Consider the following 22,324-nt stretch of genomic DNA (forward strand, 5'->3'; position numbering starts at 1 on the left):
ACCATTTACAAGGGACTTACAAGGAGTACTGAACGGGTGCCATTGGGAAACAAAAGGTAGTTTAGGGAAAGAGCTTCTGGCACAGGGGAACAGGTTGGAAGGGACCCTGTGCACTTCCACTCGAAATTACACAATTTTTCAGGCAGAGAGTGGGGGTTAACCATGTCCAAAAGAGGCACTTTCCTAAATTAATGGTGTTGGCAGGACAGCACATTTACAGGAAAGGAGTAGAAGTGACGACTGACCTTGCACCAGCACGCGGCGCGGTCGTCCCATGGGGTTAAAGTTTCCCAGATTGCATCAATGCTGTAAATATAGTCTATTCGCCAAGGGGTACAGCAGCAATAAAGGAGATAAGCTGGGGGCCTAAAGGCCGTGCCATAAATGGGCAGCTCGTAAAACTGTCATGTTTCGTTCCATTATGACTTCACTAAGACCCATTCCAGCCAATGGGGAACCAGCACATGTCTCATAACTCCCGAAGCCCCAGCTGACAGCCTGTCACTCTGAGCTCCATCACCAGAAGTGGGCAGTGTCACCCCAGCGCCTGCAGCTGTCGTCAAATCACAACGACCCAGCGCAAAGGTAAGCATACTTCCATTGTGCAGTGTTTAGACTTTCTTGGGACATGGTCTATACCAGATGCCTTCAGCATCCTTCGGGGAAGGACGGGAGCTGGTGGAGAAGTGGTGTAGGATACTGTTTTAAATTAGGGGCATATGTTTACACGAAGAAGAGCTATTTGTCTATGAACTGAATTCGTTATCAGACAGAAGCATGCATTGGAACCAACAGAAGGACTAGTGTGGCCTGAAGAGCAACTTTCTGAAGTTCTCACTGTTCCTGGATGCATGAAAGGGCATCAAAATCTACCCCTTTTAACACTATCATATAGGGCAATGTATATTAGGTGGGGCAGAGCCTCCTGCTGCTGCTGTCACGGTACCTTAACCCAGACAATTAGCTGAGGCCAGCACGTTGACTTGCTGTCGTGATGGCAGCCTCTGCCAGGCAGATACCGCCCTCAATCCCCAGTGGCATACAGCAAAGTGAAGGCACCTCCTGCAGAATGTAAGGAGGGGCCCTTGAGTCTCCCATATCTCACAGATAATCAATGATCTTGGTCTAAATAGGGGCCCGCCTGAAGGGTTGAGGGAGCCCCTGAAAATATACCCTCCCTGCATAGGCTTGTGTTGTGCCCCATTCCAACCCTGGGTGGCAGCAGAGCTTGGCCCCATGGGACAGGGGCGCATCAGGAAGGAGTGCAGCAGGACTGCTTCAGGCAGTAAAATGCGTCCTGCTTCCTTGATTTGGCTCCAGAGGACAGGAGGCTTAAAATCAAAAGGATTCTCCCTTAAGAGCAATCTGAAGCAGAGACGCCCCATCCCGCCAGAGGTGCGTACAACAGCTGTATGGCTCTTATGGTGCAAATGGAGATAGAAGGCACAGGTTCCAGAGCTTGTTTGGTTTGTTGCCTCTGAACTGGTCTTCAAGCCTCAGGGGTCCACTTAGAGGGATACTGAGAGATGAGGATGCTGAGACGTCCTGAATGAGTGTGCACAGAACAGGATGCAACACAACTAAAACTGCAGTAATGAATCCGGCTCAACTACAGTACTGCAGGCCCGTCTTCTAGGTGCTCCTGGGGCAGTTCATTGTGCTCTGCCCAATATATTGCATTTGCTCTGCATGAGCGAACAAAGTCACTTTCCTCGTGCTATCCCCCTTTTTTTTTTTTACTAAAGTGGCCAAAGGATCAAATTAAAAACTTTGGACGCAACTATTTGTCCAAAATGAGGAAAGCCTCTGTTAAAGGTTGTGAATGTACTTGTGCTGTTTTGGAATCCAGTGCGCTGCATTTTCAGTGCAAACACTTCACATTTTCTGTGCAAAGCTTGGAAAGGACACATTATTGTCTATCTGTTGAAGTACAGTAGTCCTTGTTTAGCCAGCGCTAGGAAGAATTATACTAGTGGCTGTTTATATATATAGGATATATTGGGATTTCTGTTTCGGCGGACTGGATTTCTGTCACAGTTGTGACAGAGTAAATTGACCACCAAGATCTAAATCAGAACCATAGGTGTTTGATGTACATTGGCCAATACATGTTTAATACAACAGCGTAGCCTGGTGGTGTTTGTTGGTTCATTGTTACATGCATGAGTGAACTGATCAGGCCCTAGGTGTGGTCCTCAGAAGGAGACCCTGAGACTGCCCCTGTTTACAGGACTCAAAGTCTACCTGCCTCAATTCCATTCCAGGCAGAGGAGGAGAGATCTCTTCCCAAGCCTTTTTGTGAGCCGCGAGCTGCAATTCTGTTTCTTTGCAAGGTTTCATACCTTATCCAAAGGAACACTTTTGTTGTAATAAACAGGGTTCCTTAAATCTGTACTCTTCCTTCTGCTGTCTGACGCTCACTTGGCCATCAGGACCGGCCTGAAGGAGGTCTTCAAACACAGAATGCTCTCCTTTGGCATTAAGTTTCCTTTTTTTTTATTTTTTTATTTTATTTTAGTTTTTGCATAAGAACCCCATATGGTGGTGGGGAGGAGAAAATGAAACCTTAGTTATACAAACAAATGTCCATAAAAAAGTTATACAACGAAAATAGTTTAAAAGAAAACAAGAGACAAGATCATACAAAAATATATGCATAAAAGAATAATACATAATAAACAGGCAGAAGTAGATTGTTAGTTTGCCAACCATTCTTGAAAAGGAGCCCAATTCTTAGAAGCAATTAAACGTCGTTTCTTTCCTCTGAACTTTTGTACAGCAGTTTCTAATTTAAACCAAGCCAACATCCTCGCCTGCCAATGACAGAAAGTAGGCGGCTCAGGGTTTATCCAAAGAGAAGTAATACAAGTTCTAATCATTGCCATTGAAATAAACAGAAAGGCCTGCAAATATCTTGATCTCTCAGAAGCCATAGAATATTGATAACCAATAATTACCAATTCTGCCGAGATTTTGATTGGGGACTGGGTAATCCGTGTAAGAAATATTTTGATTTGATTGATAAAGAGCGACAGCTCGGGACAGTCAAAAAACATATGAAGGGAATCCGCAGACTGGAGTTTACATCTTGCACAAGATGAGCTTTTACCACCTGTAACGGTTCCCCATCTGACCAATTTTGCAGGCGTGTAGTAAAGATTAAACATGGCCATATAACTTTGAGTACGAAGAGTACCAGAAACCAAGACAGTCCTAGCTAACATCAATGGGATTTTTAGATCGATACAAGGTACTCCGAATTTAGTCACCCAATTGCTATTATGATCAGATAAGTCATCTGGGAGTTGAGAGAGAAAGGATTGATATAAAATCCCGATTTTGACTTTTCTTTGAACTAATTGAATTATTAAAATTTCATCAAACAGATTTGGGTCTGAGAGAGATTTTTTATCAAGAAAGCTTCTGATTTGTAAGTATTTGAAGAAATGGTTGGACTGTAGCTTAAACTTGTGCTTCAAAAACAGAATGGAGGCCATCAAGCCAGAATCCACAAGATCTCCAATGTCCCTAAGACCCAAAGAGGCCCAAGTGAAAACTACACCCTCTTGAAATATTACTGGGAGTAATCCAGAAGCATTTAATGGGGTATAATAATTGAGCTTGGGGATCGAAAAATGACGCCTGACCTTTTGCCAAATCACAAATAAAGCCCACAGCACCTTAAATCTGGTTTTTTGAAGTAGCTTGGCTCAAGGATACGTGTTAGTATTCCTTTTGTAGTGTCACCTAATGCAATTGCGTATATTGATGGTGCAAGATGGGGCGGCATCACAACAGTCTCCCCTGATAATGGAAAAGCGAATTGCTGAATCATGGCTGCCCAATAGTAATAAACTAAATTAGGGACTGACCACCCGCCACGATCTTGCGGGAGGGAAGTCCATTTAGTGGCCCCTCTTGGTTTACGATATGCCCATAAAAACCTTTGACAAACCCTTTGAGCTTTTATTAAAGTGGAGTTAGAGATTAATAATGGGATAGATCTAAATAGATATAAAAATGTAGGAAGGACAAACATTTTAAGGACATTACAGCGTCCATATAAAGAGAGGTGGAGGTGATTCAGCCTTTTTAACTTGTTATGAAGCAGATCAATAACAGGAGAGTAATTTAAATCCGGAATCAGTTCAACCTCGGCCGAAATCTGAACGCCCAGATATGTTGCCTGTGAGCTAATAGGGACCTGGGAAGTTGGCATAGCCGATGTTTGAACAATTTGTGTTTTTGCAATATTTAGCTTATAGCCCGAAATTGAGCCAAATTGAACTGCTAAAGTCTCAACTGCCGGGAAGGAGCCAGCGACATTATCTGTTAATATTACTATGTCGTCGGCGTATGCCAATGCCTTATATTCAATACCGTGAACTGAGATTGGAGAGATATTTTGTGATTTTTCTATCCGAGAAAGAAAGGGATCGATAAATAGAGCAAAAAGTAGAGGAGAGCAGGGGCATCCTTGTCTGGTGCCCCTACTGATAGAAAAAAAGCCTGACTCATTACCTGAGATACGTATTTTAGCAATTGGGGAGATGTATAAGGTTTGTAAAGCCTTAATAAATTCCAGCGACAAACCCTTCCAGTGTAGAACGGCCCACAAATACCCCCAGGAGACCCTGTCGAACGCCTTCTCGGCGTCCAACAGGATCAACCCGAGGGGAGAGTTTGACACTTTGGCCTAATCTAGAAGGGCAATAACCCGCCTGATATGGTCGGTCGTGTCTCTGCCAGAAATAAACCCGTGCTGACGGATAGAAACTAAAGGAGAAATTATTTGTGCTAACCGAGAAGCTAAAATCCTCGAGTAAATTTTGCTATCTGTATTTATAAGTGCTATAGGCCAATATGATGCGGGATTAAGTTCATCCTTACCCTTTTTCTTAAATAGTACTATTGTGGATTGTCGCCAGGAGTCGGGGATAACCCCCATCTGGGCAAGTTGAAAAACTTCTAGTAGCTGACGCTTAAATAGATATGAGAACATCTTATAAAATTCAAGGTGAATAAGATCAGGGCCGGCTGCTTTGCCATTGGAAAGAGATTTTATAGCAGCCTCAACTTCTTGCCAACTAATGGGTTCTGCGAGAATTAGATTCTGATCGGTAGTAACCTTCTGGATATCAAGGGATTCAAAAAATTGCGGTAAAGAGGTTTGTTGCTGCTCAACTATGTTTAACTCCTCAGTATATAAGTTCGAATAAAAATCGACAAAAATATTTAGGACAGCTGTAGGTGAATCCTGAGTTATACCAAAATGGTCGTTGACCCTAAGAATTTGACTAGTGATGGCCCTTTGTTGCAGACGTTTAGCTAGGACTCTTCCGGCAGCTTCCCCCACCTCATACATTGAAGATCGAAATCGAAAATATTTAGCTGCAATGTCCTCATATAGAGGATCCAGAAAGTTAGCTTTGGCTAAGGCAACCGCTTTCTGACTAATTGTTAGATCCTGACCCCGACGAATGTTAGTGCTTAAATCAAACTCAGCCTGTTGAAGTGCTACTACTCTTTTTTTGAGGGATTGTTGCTCGGTTACCCATCGATAGGATGCAATTCTTTTGGTTTCGCCGCGTAAAGCGGCTTTAAAGGTATCCCAGACTATGCTGGCTGATGAAGTGGGGCTATTAATTTAAAAAAACTCTGGGATCCAAAGCGACATCCGTTCTTGATAGAGTTTGTCCAAGAGAAGCTTCCTATCGAAAGTCCATGATCTAATTTGATTAACAGAGCGATCCCATGAGAAACTAAAAATAATAGGATTATGATCAGATATGGTCCGGGGATTGGTCTGGATCTTAACAGAACCAAGAACTTCAGAAGACATGAAAACAAAATCGATACGTACCAACTTTTGGTGAGGTATTGAATAAAAAGTAAACCCATCATGTGTTGGATGATTAACATGCCACAAATCTACGAGCCCATGTTCAAAGAGTAAGGTACGAAGCGCCTTATGACTTGGGGCTTCCGCCCGGTATACGCACTATGCTTTTTAATATCTAGCTGACTAGAAATATTAATATTAAAATCCCCACAAAAAATCAGTGGCTGCGGCCATGTAGCTAATTCTAAGTTTAAATCCATAAGGGCCTGCGGGTCATCTAAATTGGATGCATATATCGAGCATACAGAAAGCAGAGAGTTGTTAACCAACAATTCTACAATTAGCCATCTTCCTGAGTTATCCTGTTTTATCCTTTTAACCCGCCCAATCCCGAACTTTAAAATGATAGCGACACCCCTAATAGTAGAGGTTTGTCGAGTGGAAGCCACTAGATCATAGCCCGGAAATTTAAGATGGGAGCGGTTACCCCAAGGGATATGAGTTTCCTGCAGACAAATTAAGTCCACCTGCATCAGCTGTAGCATTTTATGAAAAATCCTGCGCTTCTTAGGGTCATTCAGACCGCAAATATTCCAGGTTGCGCACGTCAGTCTGGGACCAGCCATTGATTGTAATGAAAATAGACAAACAATTTAGGAATTTTAGGAAATGTATTCCTGCTATTGACCTTGAAAAATAACCAAAATAAACAACAACTTGAATACTTTGAAATGATCTTGCTGAAATTTGTTACAGTAATTTTGGTCACCTCCTCCACCCACCACCAAAAACACCCCCCAATAAATCCACCCTACAACCCAACACCCCCCGTGAAAGACCCCCCCCACCACCCATAGCCCCCCCACGCCCCTCTCCCCCCATTCGGAGCACAGGACCAGAGTCCTTATGATGGTTGAGTAAACGTCACCCCGCAAACCGCTGGACCGACAATTTCTTCATTAAGTTTCCTGCAAGAACTTTGCCGGATGTCCTCAGACCAAGGAACACTGTGTAGTGGTGAGAGGTCAATATATCACTGGGCGTATTCAATCCATACATTTTCAAGCAGCCTCCAGGTAAATATTCCATACTAGGAAATAACCCGGATGCAAAGACTGCTCACGTCCCTGCCTGCTCTGAAACCTCCTGGTGTTGTGCCTGGTAATCACCTCGCTAACAGCACCAGTGCATAACTCATTCACTCTGCACGGGGTCCATAGTTCAAGTCCACCTCTGCTTATCAGATCAATAAAGCGACTCAGGTTCTCATATTCACTCATGTACTATCAGTCATGATTCTGGGAACACAAGGTGAACGCTTGGTAATCAGATTAGGTTTCGTCCACTATGTTTCAAATTTCGAAAGTGGTTATTTTTTTCAAAATAATAATAAGTACACAAATAATTGTAACAATAATAACATTATATTAATAACAATAATAGCAATAATAATACTAAATAATTGTAAAATAACAATGATAATACAATACAGAAAGAAGCACAGGGCCAAAAACCTTTAAGGGATTTGGCGTTACTGCCCAATCCTGATTCCACATTATGCCCCTTTCTTTTGTTGCCTACATTTCCTGAAACTTTATCTCACTTGGGCAGGTTCTTTTTTAACACTGTTTTCTGTTGTTGTAATTTTATCTTCTGTTCCCTTTTCTGTCTTTCTGTCTCTTCCTCAACTTCAAATTATGAAAAATAAATCCTGGTCCCAAAAAATGAGGGCCAGTGCTCATCACCTGCAAACACCGGCACAAATTTAGAATTGCAGTTGAAGTGTTTCTGAAAGAGGAGGGGAAGAGAAGTGATTCTGTTGTTTCATTCCGCTCTCTGATTCTTTCAGGAAGTCACCAATGTTTGTTCACTAAATTGCCTACATTGCCACTGGGGCGAGCTATACCTTGTTCATGCAGAGAGGATTTCTGCGCGAGTGCTGAAATGCAGAGCATTGTCCTTAATCATAACACTTGTGGCACAGTTAGTACTTACCAGTAGATCCAAATCACTGCAATGCCAAATGCTTGCCTTAGTCAAGTCAACAGCACTCTGCAAATCCACTGTCGGAGAATGGCCCTGTAGGGCAGGCGCACGTCTATGCAGCAGATCCATTAGGGATCTAACTTGTCTAATCCGGTAGTTGTCCCATTTCTTGTGGGATCGGGCCCCCAGTCCTGGTGGATCCTCAGAAGTTTCACCAGTGGAGTGTATCCTCAGATTTGCAGTGGATCACACAAACCTGTTTTTGGGGTGAAGACCAGAAAGCTCACAATCGATTGCCGTCTGAATGTAAACAAGCATGTGCGTGGTTTCTGTGCCACCCTAAGGCGGCCGTGCAGCTATCTCTGAGTATTCCCTATGTTTACTGGTAAATTAACAGAAGTCAGTGGGAGGCAGAGGTTTGCCGTTAAGAGAATCAAATTTACACTAGAAAAATTTGAGGAACCAGATGGCAACATAGTAGTGGAAGTAAAAATCTCATGTGAAACAAGCACTGGTAAAGCCAAAAGTCTGTCTTGCATTTTCAGCCCTGACCAAAACATTTTGAAAAGCCTCCTCCAGTGAAAAAAGTTTTAAAAATCACTGCTTTAGGTATGTGCATCTATGAGATAAATAATTTAATGTGTGATATCCTAGTGTACTTTTGAGTTGCAAAACAGTCCCTCATACATTTCAATGCAAACACTCTATAGGAGGCAGAATGATACTTCAAACAGCCAATAGCAAGAGGTGGGAGTGAAATACTCCGCTGGGTGGTGTCAAAGCTCCCTCTATGTAAAGCTGGAATTAATTGGTAACAACAGGTGTCAGAGACAGCCGTGCTGTTCAGACAGAGCTAAAAAATCTAACAGCGTCAACACCCTGAGAGTCAAGTGTCCATCATTTGTCTATATGGGTGGGATCTGTGCCAGATTCTCACAAGGGCCACATTTCTTTCGATACATCTATATGGCAATAATTTACCAAACAAGCAGTTATCCTGAAAATATAGTACTGATCTGGCTTTATTGACCAGACACTGATCGATCCGTCTCTCAGGCCTCACCGTAGACTCCATGCATTTCCGTGGATCTTTGTTTTCAAGGATTGTAAGACCCATGAGTAACTTAGCAGGAGCAGCCAAGACAAAAGTACCAGCACCTTTCAACAACCAGCAGAAGGACAGGGCTTCTACAGAGATCCAGTACATTATTCCATAGAGCGGCAGGGGCAAAACAGAAGTTCTGAAAGTGAGGCTCAGCAGAGGCGGCACACTGCCAAATGCCAACTATCTGTTGGGGAAGCCTCCTTTTCTACAGGGGCTTTAAAAGATTAGAAAGGAAATTCAAGGTAGAATGTTTAGGTTTTTTGTGGGGCTGAGGGGTGTAGGCTGTTTGGAAAGATAAATGAATGAGAATGAATAAGAGAAAGGAAAGTTTTATGGAAAGGAAATGGTAGTTGATTCATTTTTTTAAGTGGTAGCTCCAAGAAAAAGTGAAAAAAACTAGGCTTGATGCTCACACTTTATCAATACAACACTTAAAGCAGACGTGTGAGCCTTTGGGACTAGAAGCACAGCTCATTAAAGCAGAATACATTTCCTAGGAATGAGTCCATCTCAGGACACATGTCTAGAGCTGTGCAAATGGATGACTAATAGGGCCTCACTAGTAAAGCCTGCTCACGAAAACACTGAACATCATGTCAAAAATCTGGGCTAATGTAATAGTCTGGTCGACAATTTATTTTTATTTTTTTAACTTTATTTTTATTTTTTATACAATTCAATAACAATATTGACCGATGGGACAAGAAGTCTTCAATGCAAAGTGTATGATCAACATTGGGTATGGAGATACAGCAATAATCAATGAATCTTGCAGAGGGGTCGCTCAAGAGAGAGCGTGCATACACATCAACAGTGACAATCCGAATAGTACATCTGAACATTCTACTAAAGTCCTGGTCGACAATTTTCATCCGTTTTCGAGATGGTGTGCAACCTGAATGCCACAGGTTGAAACCTGCGAGGCTCTTTCGAGGAGGATAAAATGTGTACCATTAACCTGGGTAATAACTAACGCCTGTTATCAGTGCCTAGGGTCGAGAGGGTCACTCTAAACAATGCACACATTATGCGGTATAATTTATACCCCACTTTGTAAGCACAAGTAATAACCGGGTGCAAAACACACCTGATGCCTGCTGGAAATATGTTTTGCAGCCGTTTTGCCGTGTGGGTCTAAAAGGATCCCAGGAGAGTTTAGCTCTCCTTGAATTCACTCCACTTTTGACCTCGACCCTCCTGTTGTGTTGGGCAGCGTCGCGGAGGCTCAGGGCTACACCTCAGGCCAATTCCGGGAGCTGGCGGGGCCTATAAATAAGACACGGAGCCGGCTGTGATTTGTATGCTCAGTCTCGTGGTCGCAGCCCTACTGGCGTACGCAGGCACGTAACTAGCTTTTATTTAGCTTACGCGGGTCACGTGACTCGCACGTTACTGTGTGGCGCCCGCTGCATCACGGGCGCAACACTACATTCCTCCCCAACAACATCAAAATAAAATAGAGCAGCCAACTGTAGCCTTAAAGTTAAACAGCAGACATCACGCTAGCTCCCACCAATAATAAATGAAACAGTCTTACGTTAAATGGTCTCTTAACTGGCAGGATGGTTCCGGGTTACTCCTCAGACGATATTGCGACAGTCCATGACCCTGAGAGCCATCGCTTGTACTGGTCATCACCTGAGTTTGGTCACCGCCCCCCGGAGAGGACCGGACCTCGCCATCCGCTGGTCCCCGGTCTCGCTGGCACGGGATATGCGGTGGAGTTGCTAGACTGCCAGCGTCTTTAGTCACTTCAGGAATTGGCCCCCCCGTCATTACTGTCCGGCCTCGCCTCTGTTGCTATCCTCCTGCGGGGACTGTCCTCCTGGGTGAGTGACCGTTCAGGCACTTCGGGGTAGTATTTCTTAAAGTGTGACACATTCTGTGTTACTCTCTCTCTTCCTCGGGTGGCCACAATGCGGGTGCCCTTGACATAGACCACTGTCCAGGGGTCCTTTTCGAAGACTAGCCGAAACTTCCCGCTCGTGACTCTATTTCTGAGTAACACACTGTCTCCTCTGCGGAGGTTGACCACCGTCGACCGTTGGCGACGGCTGACCTGCGCGTGTGTTCTCTGGCGTTGGGCATCTATGAGGTTATCATTGGGGACCTCCGGGCGCCACTCCGGGCGGTGCGGAATTGAGTCACTGACTACCCTTCCCATCAACAAGTGAGCAGGGGCAATACCAGTTGTGGAGTGTGGTGTTTGGCGATAGCTCTGGAGGAACGTGAATATGGCCAGTTCCAACAACTGAGCCTTGTCATGTGCAATCCGTATCACTTTGTTGAGTGTTCGCATGAATCTTTCAACCTCTCCGTTGGCGGACCAGCGAGGGGTGATCCTCCAATGGTGAATACCAAGGAACTTCAGATATTCCGAAAACTCTTGACTTTGAAACGGGGGCCCGTTGTCCGTTCGCAGCTCCTGCATGAGGCCATGGGCCGCCATTATTTTTTCAATCTTGGGTATGATTTCCGTGGCACTGAGGACGGACACTATTTCTACCTCCGGATACTTGGAGTGGTCGTCGATCGCTAACAGGGTGTGCCGGCCATCCGGCAAACTGCCACAGTCAATGCTCACACGGGACCACGGGGTCCTTGGGCAAGGTTCTACGATGATCAGGGCAGGCCTGGGTGTCTCCCCCGTCACCTGACACGCCGGGCAGGCCCTGACTGTGGCTTCCACTAGATCATCCATTAGCGGGAACCACACCTTGGTGCGAAGCCGCAACTTTGTTTTCACCATACCTTGATGTCCAATGTGCGCGAGGTCCACCAGCCTCTGGGTCAGTGATGTGGGGATGACTAGTCTGTGCCCCCGCAGCAAACACCCAGTGTTGTCTTCAGTGAGTTCCCCTCGGACATGGTATAGGCTGTCCATCACTTTTTGTGCCGTGGCGGTGAGATCCTTCCACTCTTCCTTAGAACGGTGCCAGTTGCTGTTCTGGATCGCGCTTTTGGCCCGCTGAAGACATTCATCTTGGCTCGTTGCCTCCCGGAGGCTCTCCATGGATAGGGGTATAGGGCAGGACCGCGCCGTGATGCACCTGACATATTCTTCCGTGTCCGCGGCATCCTCCATCTTTTGTGCTGTGGCCTTTCTCGTGTGGCGAGACAAATAGTCGGCCGGGTTCTTGGACCCGGGTTGGTACTCTACCTTGCAGTTATAATTTTGTAGCTGCAACATCCACTTTTCAATGCGTGGCGGCGGCTTTGGCTCTTTCTTTGCAGGAGAACCGCTCCTAGCCCTACCGGGCCGGCATCCACGGCTACTAGGGTCAGTTTTGTGGGATCAAAGAATGCTAGGGTGGTCGCTTCGGAAAGTGTCTCCTTTATTTTCTCGAAGGCGTGGACCTGCTCCGGACCCCACCTCCAGGTAGTGGATTCCTTCGTCAGCTCCCGTAGTGGGGATGTCAAGTTGGCCAAGTTTGGGATGAATCTCCCACAGTAATTAACCATTCCCAAGAAGCTACGGACTTCCGTGATGTTGGTGGGCGCGGTGGCTTCTTTGATGTCTCGCACCTTTTCGGGGTAGGGGTTAACCCCTTCTGCGGAGAAAGTGTAACCAAAAAACTGTAGCTTTCGGCAGAGGAACTCGCACTTCTCTCGGTGAAGGGTGAGGCCTGCGTCCCGCACCCGGCGTAGCACTTGAAGTAGGCGTTTGTTATGTTCTTTGATGGTTGTCGCGTGGATCATGATATCATCACTGACATTGATGACCCCGGGGATGTCGGCAATCAACTCTTGTATCACGTTTTGGAATACTTCTGCAGCAATGGACACACCAAAGCTTAACCTGGTGTATCTCCGGAGTCCCACGTGTGTGGAAAACGTGGCGAGTTTGCGGGAGGCCTCGTCTAATACTAATTGGTGGTATCCGGATCTCAGGTCTAGTTTTGAAAACCAGCAGGCCCCCGCCATTTCTCCGATGAGGTCGTCTATCGTGAGTGTGATGTGGCGTTCCCGCTTGATCGCCACGTTGGGGAGTCTCATATCCACGCAAATTCTCACCGCGCCGGGTTGTTTAGGCTTCCGGGTGACGACGATCGGGGATACCCATGGCGTGGGACCTGACACCTTCTCAATCATCCCCGCGGCCTCCAGTTTCTTGAGCTCCTCTTCCACCAAGGGTCACAGGTGGAACGCTATTCGCCGGTGGCGTAGGGCGACGGGCTGGACCGTTGGGTCTACGTGGAGATGAATTTCTTTCCCCTTGAACTTCCCTATTCCTTGGAACCCTTCTGTGAATTCCGCAAGGAGGTGTTGTAGCGATTCATGATGTACTCCGAAGGCGAATGTTACGACTCCGAGATCTTCCGCGGCTCGGCACCCCAGGAGCATTCCTTGGCCATCTTCAGTCACGTAGATGTTAGTCATGATTGTCCTAGCGCCATGGGCTATGGTCGTCTGGAATCGGCCCCGTACCTTCAGAGGAGCATCTTGGCCATACGCAAACACCGTGATGGTTGAGGGGTGGAGCAGGGGCTTCGGATCCATGGTACTGTATAGGGTTACCGCCATGATGTTGATGGTAGCTCCGGTGTCGACCACGGCGGTGACTTCCTGGGTTCCTACCCGAATGCTGCACTGTGGTAGGCGTCTCGACTGACGGGTGGCCGTGCCAATCATATGAATTTTGTGCACCACTCTCTCCTCCTCCTCATCATCGTCCATGTCACTGTGCTCAGGGTCCTCCTCTTTGATAGTGTGGGCTACCTGGCGAGGTTTGCGATACTTTTTTGACCGACACACTTTTTCAAAGTGGTTGAATCGCCCACAGCCTGAACACCGTTTGCCTTTCGCGGGGCACTCTGCCGCCGAGTGTGGCGGTCCTCCACAGTACCCGCAGGTCTTTGCCTGTCCCGGGGTGGGTTTACTTGTCCTCTTCTACTCCTTCTCTGTGGGGTCTTTGTTGTCACTACATTGACTGATTCTGCTTTTATCGGCGTTTGCAGCGCCGCCTCCATGTGCGCGGCACACGCTTTTGACAGTTCTTTGGTCCGTCCCATGGTCAATATTTCCGCTAGGGGCTTGCCGGACTCTTCTAGTATGCGCTCACGCAGCTTGGCCGACGCGCACCCCTGTATTATTTGTCCCCTGATTTCTTTAGTCTCGTCGCGAAACCCACACGTGGCCACTAGGTTCTTTAGACGGGAGTGGTACGTGTCCAGCAATTCTTCCGGAAGCTGGCGCGCTTGCCGAAAGATGAACCTTTCATAGTCCTGGTTGGCCATTGGTTCAAAATGTTCGTTGAGGGCATTTATTAGCGTGTGGTGGCTCTTGGGGGTAGCTTCAGCTAGCGTTTTCACAATATTGTGTATGTCTTTGCCACCTAGGTGAATAAACATCACCTGCTTCTGGTCCTTGTGGACCTTGGTGGCTTCAAAGAAAATGCGCAACCGGTCCACCCAGTCCTTCCACCTGGCCGCTAGCGACGAGGGTGGTCCCTCTACTGTGAAGGGCTCGATGGGGGGAATGGTGGCCATGCCGCCGCCGTGCCCTGTCCTCCAGGCCTCAGTGGGCCTCTGCAATGCTCAGTTCTGCCCTTGCGCCACTGCCTTCTTGCCACTCTTTACTTGCGGGTGCAGCTGCGTAGCTCAGACGCACGTGCCTGGGCCTTCTTGTGTGGTTGGCGTGCCTGGCTCCCTCTGCGCTGGGATCCCCGCTCTGGTGGTCGTGTCTCGCCCCTTCTGCGGAGAGGCCTCCTAGTGAGGCTGTGTGGTGATGCTCTGGGCACTGTAGGCCGGCTTTTATCGTGAGTGGACCAGCTCGAGTTGTCTTCCTCCCCTCCACTATGCCACAGGGAGAGGTACTCACAGTTCAGTGCAGGCTCCTCCCGCCGTTCGCAGGGATACCGGCTGGCTCTCCACTAGTGCGCGCCTCACTGGGCCTGGGGCAAGCAGCAGCGAGGCCAAAGTGGAGGCCTCGACCACGTGGGCACCACTGCAGCGCTTCGCTTGTTTCTCGCTGCACCTTGGGCCGAGGTCGGTTGCGGCAGACGTGCCGATGGCCACGGGGTGCAGCGCCGCTTGTCACAGGGGGTCGCCGAGCACATGCGCGCACTGGGGCACGAGCACCGCGAGCGGAGGAACGCTCTTGCGGCCACCACACCAGCACGCGGAACACGCGAGCACACCCACCCTCGTCGCCACTTTGTTGTGTTGGGCAGCGTCGCGGAGGTTCAGGGCTACACCTCAGGCCAATTCCGGGAGCTGGCGGGGCCTATAAATAAGACACGGAGCCGGCTGTGATTTGTATGCTCAGTCTCGTGGTCGCAGCCCTACTGGCGTACGCATGCACGTAACTAGCTTTTATTTAGCTTACGCGGGTCACGTGATTTGCACGTTACTGTGTGGCGCCCGCTGCGTCACAGGCGCAACACTACACCTCCCTGAATGCAAAATACCGGTAAATGTGGTTATAACACTATCAAGCATTTTAACCACTGCCTCTCGTACGAGTCCTGCGTGCATTATGCCTAGTGCTTTACATGGAAATAAACCACTTCCTTATTGTACGTGCAAACGTGTAAATCCGTCCAGAAACTCAGCGGAAATCCCGTGCAGTTCTTGTGCCACGTTTACGACTGGACCGCGCTCTAATTTAACCAATGACACTCAGCGCCCCTCGAGTGTCAGCAAAACGACTATCGATTAAATCACCCAGGATGCGCTGACATTGCCTTTTATGGGAGCAGCGTCTGATGGCCGCAGTGAGACTCCTTGTAAACAGGGTCAAAGGTAAAGGTGCAGACAGACGTGGCCAGTATAGCCGCGCATGACACACAGGGAGGAAGTGACATTCGAGGAACATAGGAAGGGCAACACCCTTCACGCCAGCCCAGCTCTCGCCCATCCCAAAGGTGCCTGGGAAAATGCAAGTAAACAGACCATTCAGAAGCTCAAAAACTACCCCTATGAATGAAACAAGGTGCAAAGCGATATGTAACAGAGTTTATTAAGGAATTGCGATGGCCTTTCAGATAATGCAGAAAGCAGTAGGAATTTTGTGTTCTACATAAGTGGTCTCAACCTTTTAACTTCTGTGAATCCCCACTTAATCATTAGAGAAACCAGGGGACCCCCACTGAATCATTAGTGGAATCCTGCGCCCCCCCCACCCGCTGAGTCATTACTGGAAGCCGGGGACCCCGGCCTAAACATTGACTATGATTTGTACCGCAAAACAAAACACAAAAAATGCAGAAAAAATGCATTCATCAAACAAATACACAAATGATGACACATTCTATTTAAATCATACAAACACATATAAAAAAATAAAGAATTTAATTTTAATAGAAAGGTTGGAACTTTTCTAAATTCAATTGAGGCCACTCATCCATACTATATTCTGTTTGATGCACCTGCACTGCTCCCACAAATCAATCTGAGGATACTAATTACATTTTTACCCTCCAATTTCTAACTCCTTCACATTTACAGTACGTTTTAAGGGGCGTACCGGCGGCGCAAGAGGCTTATAAGTAAGTCCCTAAATGTTTTAATTGTACATGTAGCTTCTTTATTTATATACACTTTATTAATCTGTTAATATAATATGATTTTCTAAGTAGGCGCAGACCCCCTGAGGAGGCTTTGCGGACACCCAGGGGTCCCCAGACCACAGGTTCGAAACACTGTTCTACATATTATTTTCTGTTTTATAACTTTTGCTCCTAAATTCTGCTTTTTAGGTGTAGTTACTGACCACTTTAGCTGTCTAGAAGACCTTACATTAGCAATCCTTGAAAAAAGTACAATAAGAGGTAAATAGACGTGGCTGGTGATCAGCACCATTGATCCATTGGCTTTCATGTCTTCTTCGTAGTATGAAATTGCTTTAATTCACTAGCAAGACCATGTCATTTAGTGTATCGGTACATTAACCATGTGTGTTCCCATTAGTTTTTGCATGAGTAGTCCTTTTGTTAGATTTGAGATATAGCATGATTTGTAGTTTGTAAATAAGTTAGTGTGCTATTAGATGTAGTTACTTTATGAACATAATATCATTTTGATTGCCAGTTAATGGCGGTTTTGTTAAGGAAGTGGGTTGATTTATGCGTTTTTATACAGCGCATACTTTACCCGAAGGTGTCAGAGCGCTTTACAATAGAACCAGTTACATTACATGAGGACTTCAGAGTACAAAATTACATAAAAGATACAAAATGATACAAACAGATACACTCTAAACTCAAAAAGAATGGTAGTAAGTACATGTCTACTACAGACACTCGTGGTTAGAGTTACATATATACAAGTTGCAAATTTACTCAAGAGTACATATTAACAAAAGTTGAAGCGATTAGGGTTGGACAAATATATATTACATATTTACAGATTCATTTGTTTTACTTTGCTGTCATTATGGTATACAATTTGCGTCTTTTTTTGTTCACAAACGAAAGACGTCTGTGCATATAGGCTTTCTTTAAGAAGCAACAAACTAATGGCCCTTTGTAAATAGTACATGGAAAGCAATATTTAGCTGTGTATGCCTTTTAAGTTCACCACTTAGAAATCAAACTTCTTCTGAATCCTTTGCATACTGCTTTTTAGGTCTTGCCTGACCCAGCGCATGCGCTGGTCTGGCGAGACATTTAGTAGGTGGGTTTTGATAGTGCTGCCCACATTTTTGTGCTGGCTACAAGCTTCAGTGCACGATGGCGTGCACACGCACAGCTGCTCCCCGCATTCCCCCCTCCCTTCTCGCCCAGCCATCTGCCTTTCCTGCACCAGCCTTCAGCACCATGCCCCTCCACCCGCTGCTTTAGCGCGTCATCGCGATCACTTTCGCTTTCAGAGTGATCGCGATCACTTTTGCTTTTACGGCCGCGCGGCGTTACTTTTACTGCCGCGCGGCCAATGCTTGTTACCTCTACCCATGTTTTCTCTCTTTCAATTCAACCTCTTATCCTCGCTTTTCTTCTTTCTTCCACTTACTACTTTGCTCTTCTCCCTTTGCTCACTCTTCTCTCCGATCCCCTTTTTCTTTCTTCTTATGTTCCGGCTTATGCCTTCCTTCCCTCTCCCTCCTCTTCTTATCACAGCTCCCCACTCTATATTCGTTCTATTCTCTCACCTTGTGCAATAAGTTTCACCCCAAGGAGGGTGACTGTCACCCCTTTCAGTTCTCTTTTGTGATTGCTCTTAGAGCCTCCTCTACCTCTCCCTCTGTCTCTCTTTCTCCTGTCACTTCTCTGCTGTCTCTGCATTTCTGTCACCCCATCTCTCCCCGTTGCTCCTACACCCCTTCCCTTCTTCTACATGTATACTGGAGCATTTACCAAACCTTTCTGCAACCAAAGCTGGGACCTTTCTTGACTAATAAAAAACAATGAGTCAGAAAGATTTCTCAAAGCAATATTCAATCCCCCGCAGCGTTGGCTTCCATCAGTACTGCAATTTGTCCAACATTCGTCTGCTATTCAGCCTCGCAAACAAACAGCAGGACATGCTTGATGCACAATGCATGCACCTATTTTCTGTTAACAGACCGATTTACAGGTCGACATTATTAAACTCAAGTAAGTGAGATGGTGGAAGAAATGCTGCATTTCCTGTGAATCACTACAAGAAATTTTCCTATTTCCAGGTGGTAGCAGGCCTCGCTGTATTGTGCAATGATTTAGTAATGTCCTATTGAAATGTATTGGATAAAAAGATATTTGAGATGGGCAACAACATCAAATCCATCTGGAAGACCATAATTCATAATTACGTTATTCTTTGTGAAAATAGATCCTTTCGCTCTGAAGTAGCGTTTGGCAGCATCCGTGTACCCTAGTCAATAGTTCATTCACTCTAAGTTATTCACTGAGCGCAAGCCCTCTCTGAAGGTCCCCTCTTCTTAACAAGCATTTGCAATGCAATGGGTCTCGCATTGACGCGAGTTTAAGCTATTGGCATTGTAAATGACAATTCCTTTTATTTATGTTTTAAAAACGAAAACAAAAATAAAAGGCATTGTTATTTACAATGTCAATAGCTCAAACTCGTGTAAATGCGAGACCTATTGGCTATGCCTATGCTTGTTGAAAGTACATGTTTCGAACGTAATCTATATAGCAAAGGAGACCATACTCACAGATTACTTTGCATTTTTTAAAAATCAGTCACTAATAGAAATAAAAGAACAATTTATGAAAGGCCAACAAAAGAACTGCAAAACAACACCTGGAGGAGTTGGAGACTAGCAGATTTACCAAGGAATCCCTTATACTGGGGCTCACAAAGAGTTAGTTGGTAAAGGGACAGGACCAGGTAGGACGTTGTGAACTAGTGCGTAGTTAGAGGTTGAGAAAGCAGATGAAACATTGACTAAAGGAATTCATGAACTTCTCATCAATAATTTTACATTTTTAAAAACAAAAATAAAACAGTGAGCATGTGTTCTTAGCAATTTTACTACATTTCTCAATTATAGCGATTTGCCTTATAACGAACGGAGAGTGTGGATTCTATGGAAACCGATTAAAATATGTTTTTCCACAAAGCCCTCATTACGAGTGTCCCATTAATCCAGATTGGTTCAGTAACAGAAGTTACCTGCAGAATCCGGATTACAAGTTTATCGGCAACACTGTGTTGCTGATGCCCCTTCCCACACCCATTCAGACAACTCACCAAGAAAACATTAAGTACAAAGGTATTCAAGTGTCTCATAATTACACATCCCCATGATATCGTTTTCTCTGGTGCAGGAAAACCACATGGGTATCCCAGGTGAACTTGCAGTGAGACCTATAGTAAGAAATTAACAGAGCACAGAGACTAACAACCTTGTTGAGTTATTTACAAGAGTGAAACACATTCATAAAAAAGGGCTCCTACTCTGAAAAGAATGAAAGTATGGAACAGTTTTGCAACTAAAGATACGTCACAGTTAAGTATTTCCTGAGATGTTATGTAGTCAAATATAATTGAAAGAAGAGTGATCTACTTTTTAAGTCAGAAGCGTCCTACACCTTCAGGTTAATCAATACAACACCTGGGGAGGAGAACATTTATGAAATCACCTATGCAGGATTTAGTCATCCGTCACTGTTTCTTGGGAGAAGCTAGTTACTAGGTCCATTGAAATGTGATGTAACACAGGAAGGTCATATTAGACAAATCTAATTGATTCCTTCGAGTCAGTAACAAGGAAAATAGGTAAAGGTAGGGCGATTGATGTGATTTACCAAAACCTACACTCCAATGCCACACCAAGCATTTACATTATAAACAAACTGAAATTCTTTGGGATGAAATAGTGTGACCAGTTAAAAATAGCCTTTAAAGTGGAATCTGTCCTACACAAAGGTTACAGAAGACCTCCTTCATGCCACGCGGGGAACGTGGATTTGCCTCACAAAGCGAGGTAGATATGGAATAACAGGAACAAAGTGGTGGGTTGAAGGGAGCATCATTTACAGAAGGTGGGATGGAAGAGGAGATCACCTCATGCAAGGGAGGATAAGGCGCAGTAACATAAGGATTATTCAAGTGGGTAATTAGCGGAAGGGAGGGCGTGGTGAGCACGAGGTAGAAGCAACCCAAAAGAGCAGAAGGAGAGGAGGAAATGGAATGGAATGAATATCCAGCAACACAAAGTGGATGATTGTGAGGGTCATCGGCCGCAGATGGTGAATTCGGGAATTTAGATGGTGAATAGAAACACAAGAGGAACCAAGCCCACAAGAGGTGTGACACTGGGAACCTCAACCAAAGGGTGGATAGAAAGAGAATCAGTCACACAAAAGAGGAATACATGGGGTGTATCTTTAACCCTATTTTAGATACATTTGGAAATTCTCTATTTTTTAAACTAATTTTTTCAAGAATGTGTTTGGCAAAGACCCCATCCCTTCCATACAGAGACGTCCGATGAAGCTGGGTCTAGTAACAGAGAAAATAAGGAAACTAATCATAGCTGGTGTAGTAAAGGTCTGACCTGGATTTGGTGTGAATATACACATACCACGAGGGATTATATTTTCTCTTATTATTGAACAAATTTATAGAATCCTTTTGAGGTCTTTGTGCAACTCTTCCTGTACTGCATACAGAATGCAGCAATAATTCACAAGTAGTTTATATGGGGCAAAATGTGTAATGAGTGAATGCCATTCTACTCTCCAGCTCCCCCCATATTCCACCTGTTCTTGCTGCTAACAGTATTCATGCCTCCTCTTCCCACAGTTCACCATGGACGATGATATTGCTGCACTGGTAATTGACAATGGATCCGGTATGTGCAAGGCCGGTTTCGCTGGAGATGATGCCCCACGTGCTGTCTTCCCATCCATCGTGGGACACCCAAGATACCAGGTAAGTGACCTCTAATTTGCAAGAACAACTTGGTATAGCATGGCTCCTTTAGTTTATTTTCCTTTGTTCATATATTAGTTGAGTGATATTGTGCTAAACGATTTAAAACCACAGAAGTACGCTTTAGGTCCCTTTCGCACGTAAATACCAATGAAGTGCATGTCTGGTACCAATCAAACATTTTCATTACAAAACACAAACACGCTGACTTTCATGTCTTCTCAGTATTTATCCAACAATTTTTAGTTTTACTTATTGTTGTTTACAGAAGAAAAGTCCTAACCTGTGCTTTATACAGGCGTGAATGTTATGGCCATCACAGAAAGGATCCATACCCCACCAGTCTTGACTTGTGCCAACTATGGGTCGGATCTGTATATTTACCTGTTATGGCCTTTCACTGTGAAGGTGTGTGATGAGTTACAATAGGTATTATGATGAACCTGCAGTCAGAGGTGTTTTGGTCAACAGCACCCATCCTTTGCTGGAGGGGGAGGGAGCAGTACGCCTGTATAGTCATTTGTCTTCAAATGCTTGCATAAAATGGGTGGCTTTCATTTTAGACTAGGATAGAACTTGTTCCAGAGCCTGGTCTCCTGTGCTTAGATTATTCTTCAGTTTTTTTTTATTTTGTCTTGTGCTGATAGATTGTACAGAATAACTAGATGTATTGCTTGGGCCTGGGCAGGTATCGCTCAGGCACTTTATGAAGATAAGATGCACAGCAAAGACTAAGGTCCAGATGCATAAAAAAAAATGTTTTGCGATTCCCTAATTACGAATCTTTGCGATTAGCAAATACGGAATCACAAAACGGCATGCATGAAAGTGTGCAGTACACTTTCTGTTCTTCCAAAGGGGTCGCAAATGACCTACCTCATGAATATTAATGAGGTAGGTCGCAATTTGCGACCCCCCCTAGTAATCATAAAAATCAGAGGGATGGTGGCCTGCTGAGATCAGCAGACCACCATGTCTGTGATTGCTTTTAAATAAAGCAATCGTTTTTTTGTAAAGCAGTCCGTTTTCCTTAAAGGAAAACGAGATGCTTTACAAATAGAAAAATGAAAA

General features: G+C 45.2%; 1 protein-coding gene across 1 annotated transcript in view; it reads left to right on the forward strand.

Moving 5' to 3' along the window:
• Positions 1-438: 438 nt before the first annotated feature.
• Positions 439-22,324, forward strand: part of LOC146796538 (actin, cytoplasmic 1-like) — a 104,643-nt gene continuing 82,757 nt past the window's right edge. Inside the window, exons 1-2 of the mRNA XM_085629159.1 lie at positions 439-585; positions 21,125-21,253. Coding sequence (XP_085485285.1) covers positions 21,131-21,253 — 123 coding nt within the window. The 5' untranslated portion in view covers positions 439-585; positions 21,125-21,130. The remainder of the gene's footprint in view (positions 586-21,124; positions 21,254-22,324) is intronic.

This window comes from Triturus cristatus, chromosome 10, assembly GCF_964204655.1.
Source record: "Triturus cristatus chromosome 10, aTriCri1.1, whole genome shotgun sequence".
In the NCBI taxonomy this organism is placed as follows: domain Eukaryota; kingdom Metazoa; phylum Chordata; class Amphibia; order Caudata; family Salamandridae; genus Triturus; species Triturus cristatus.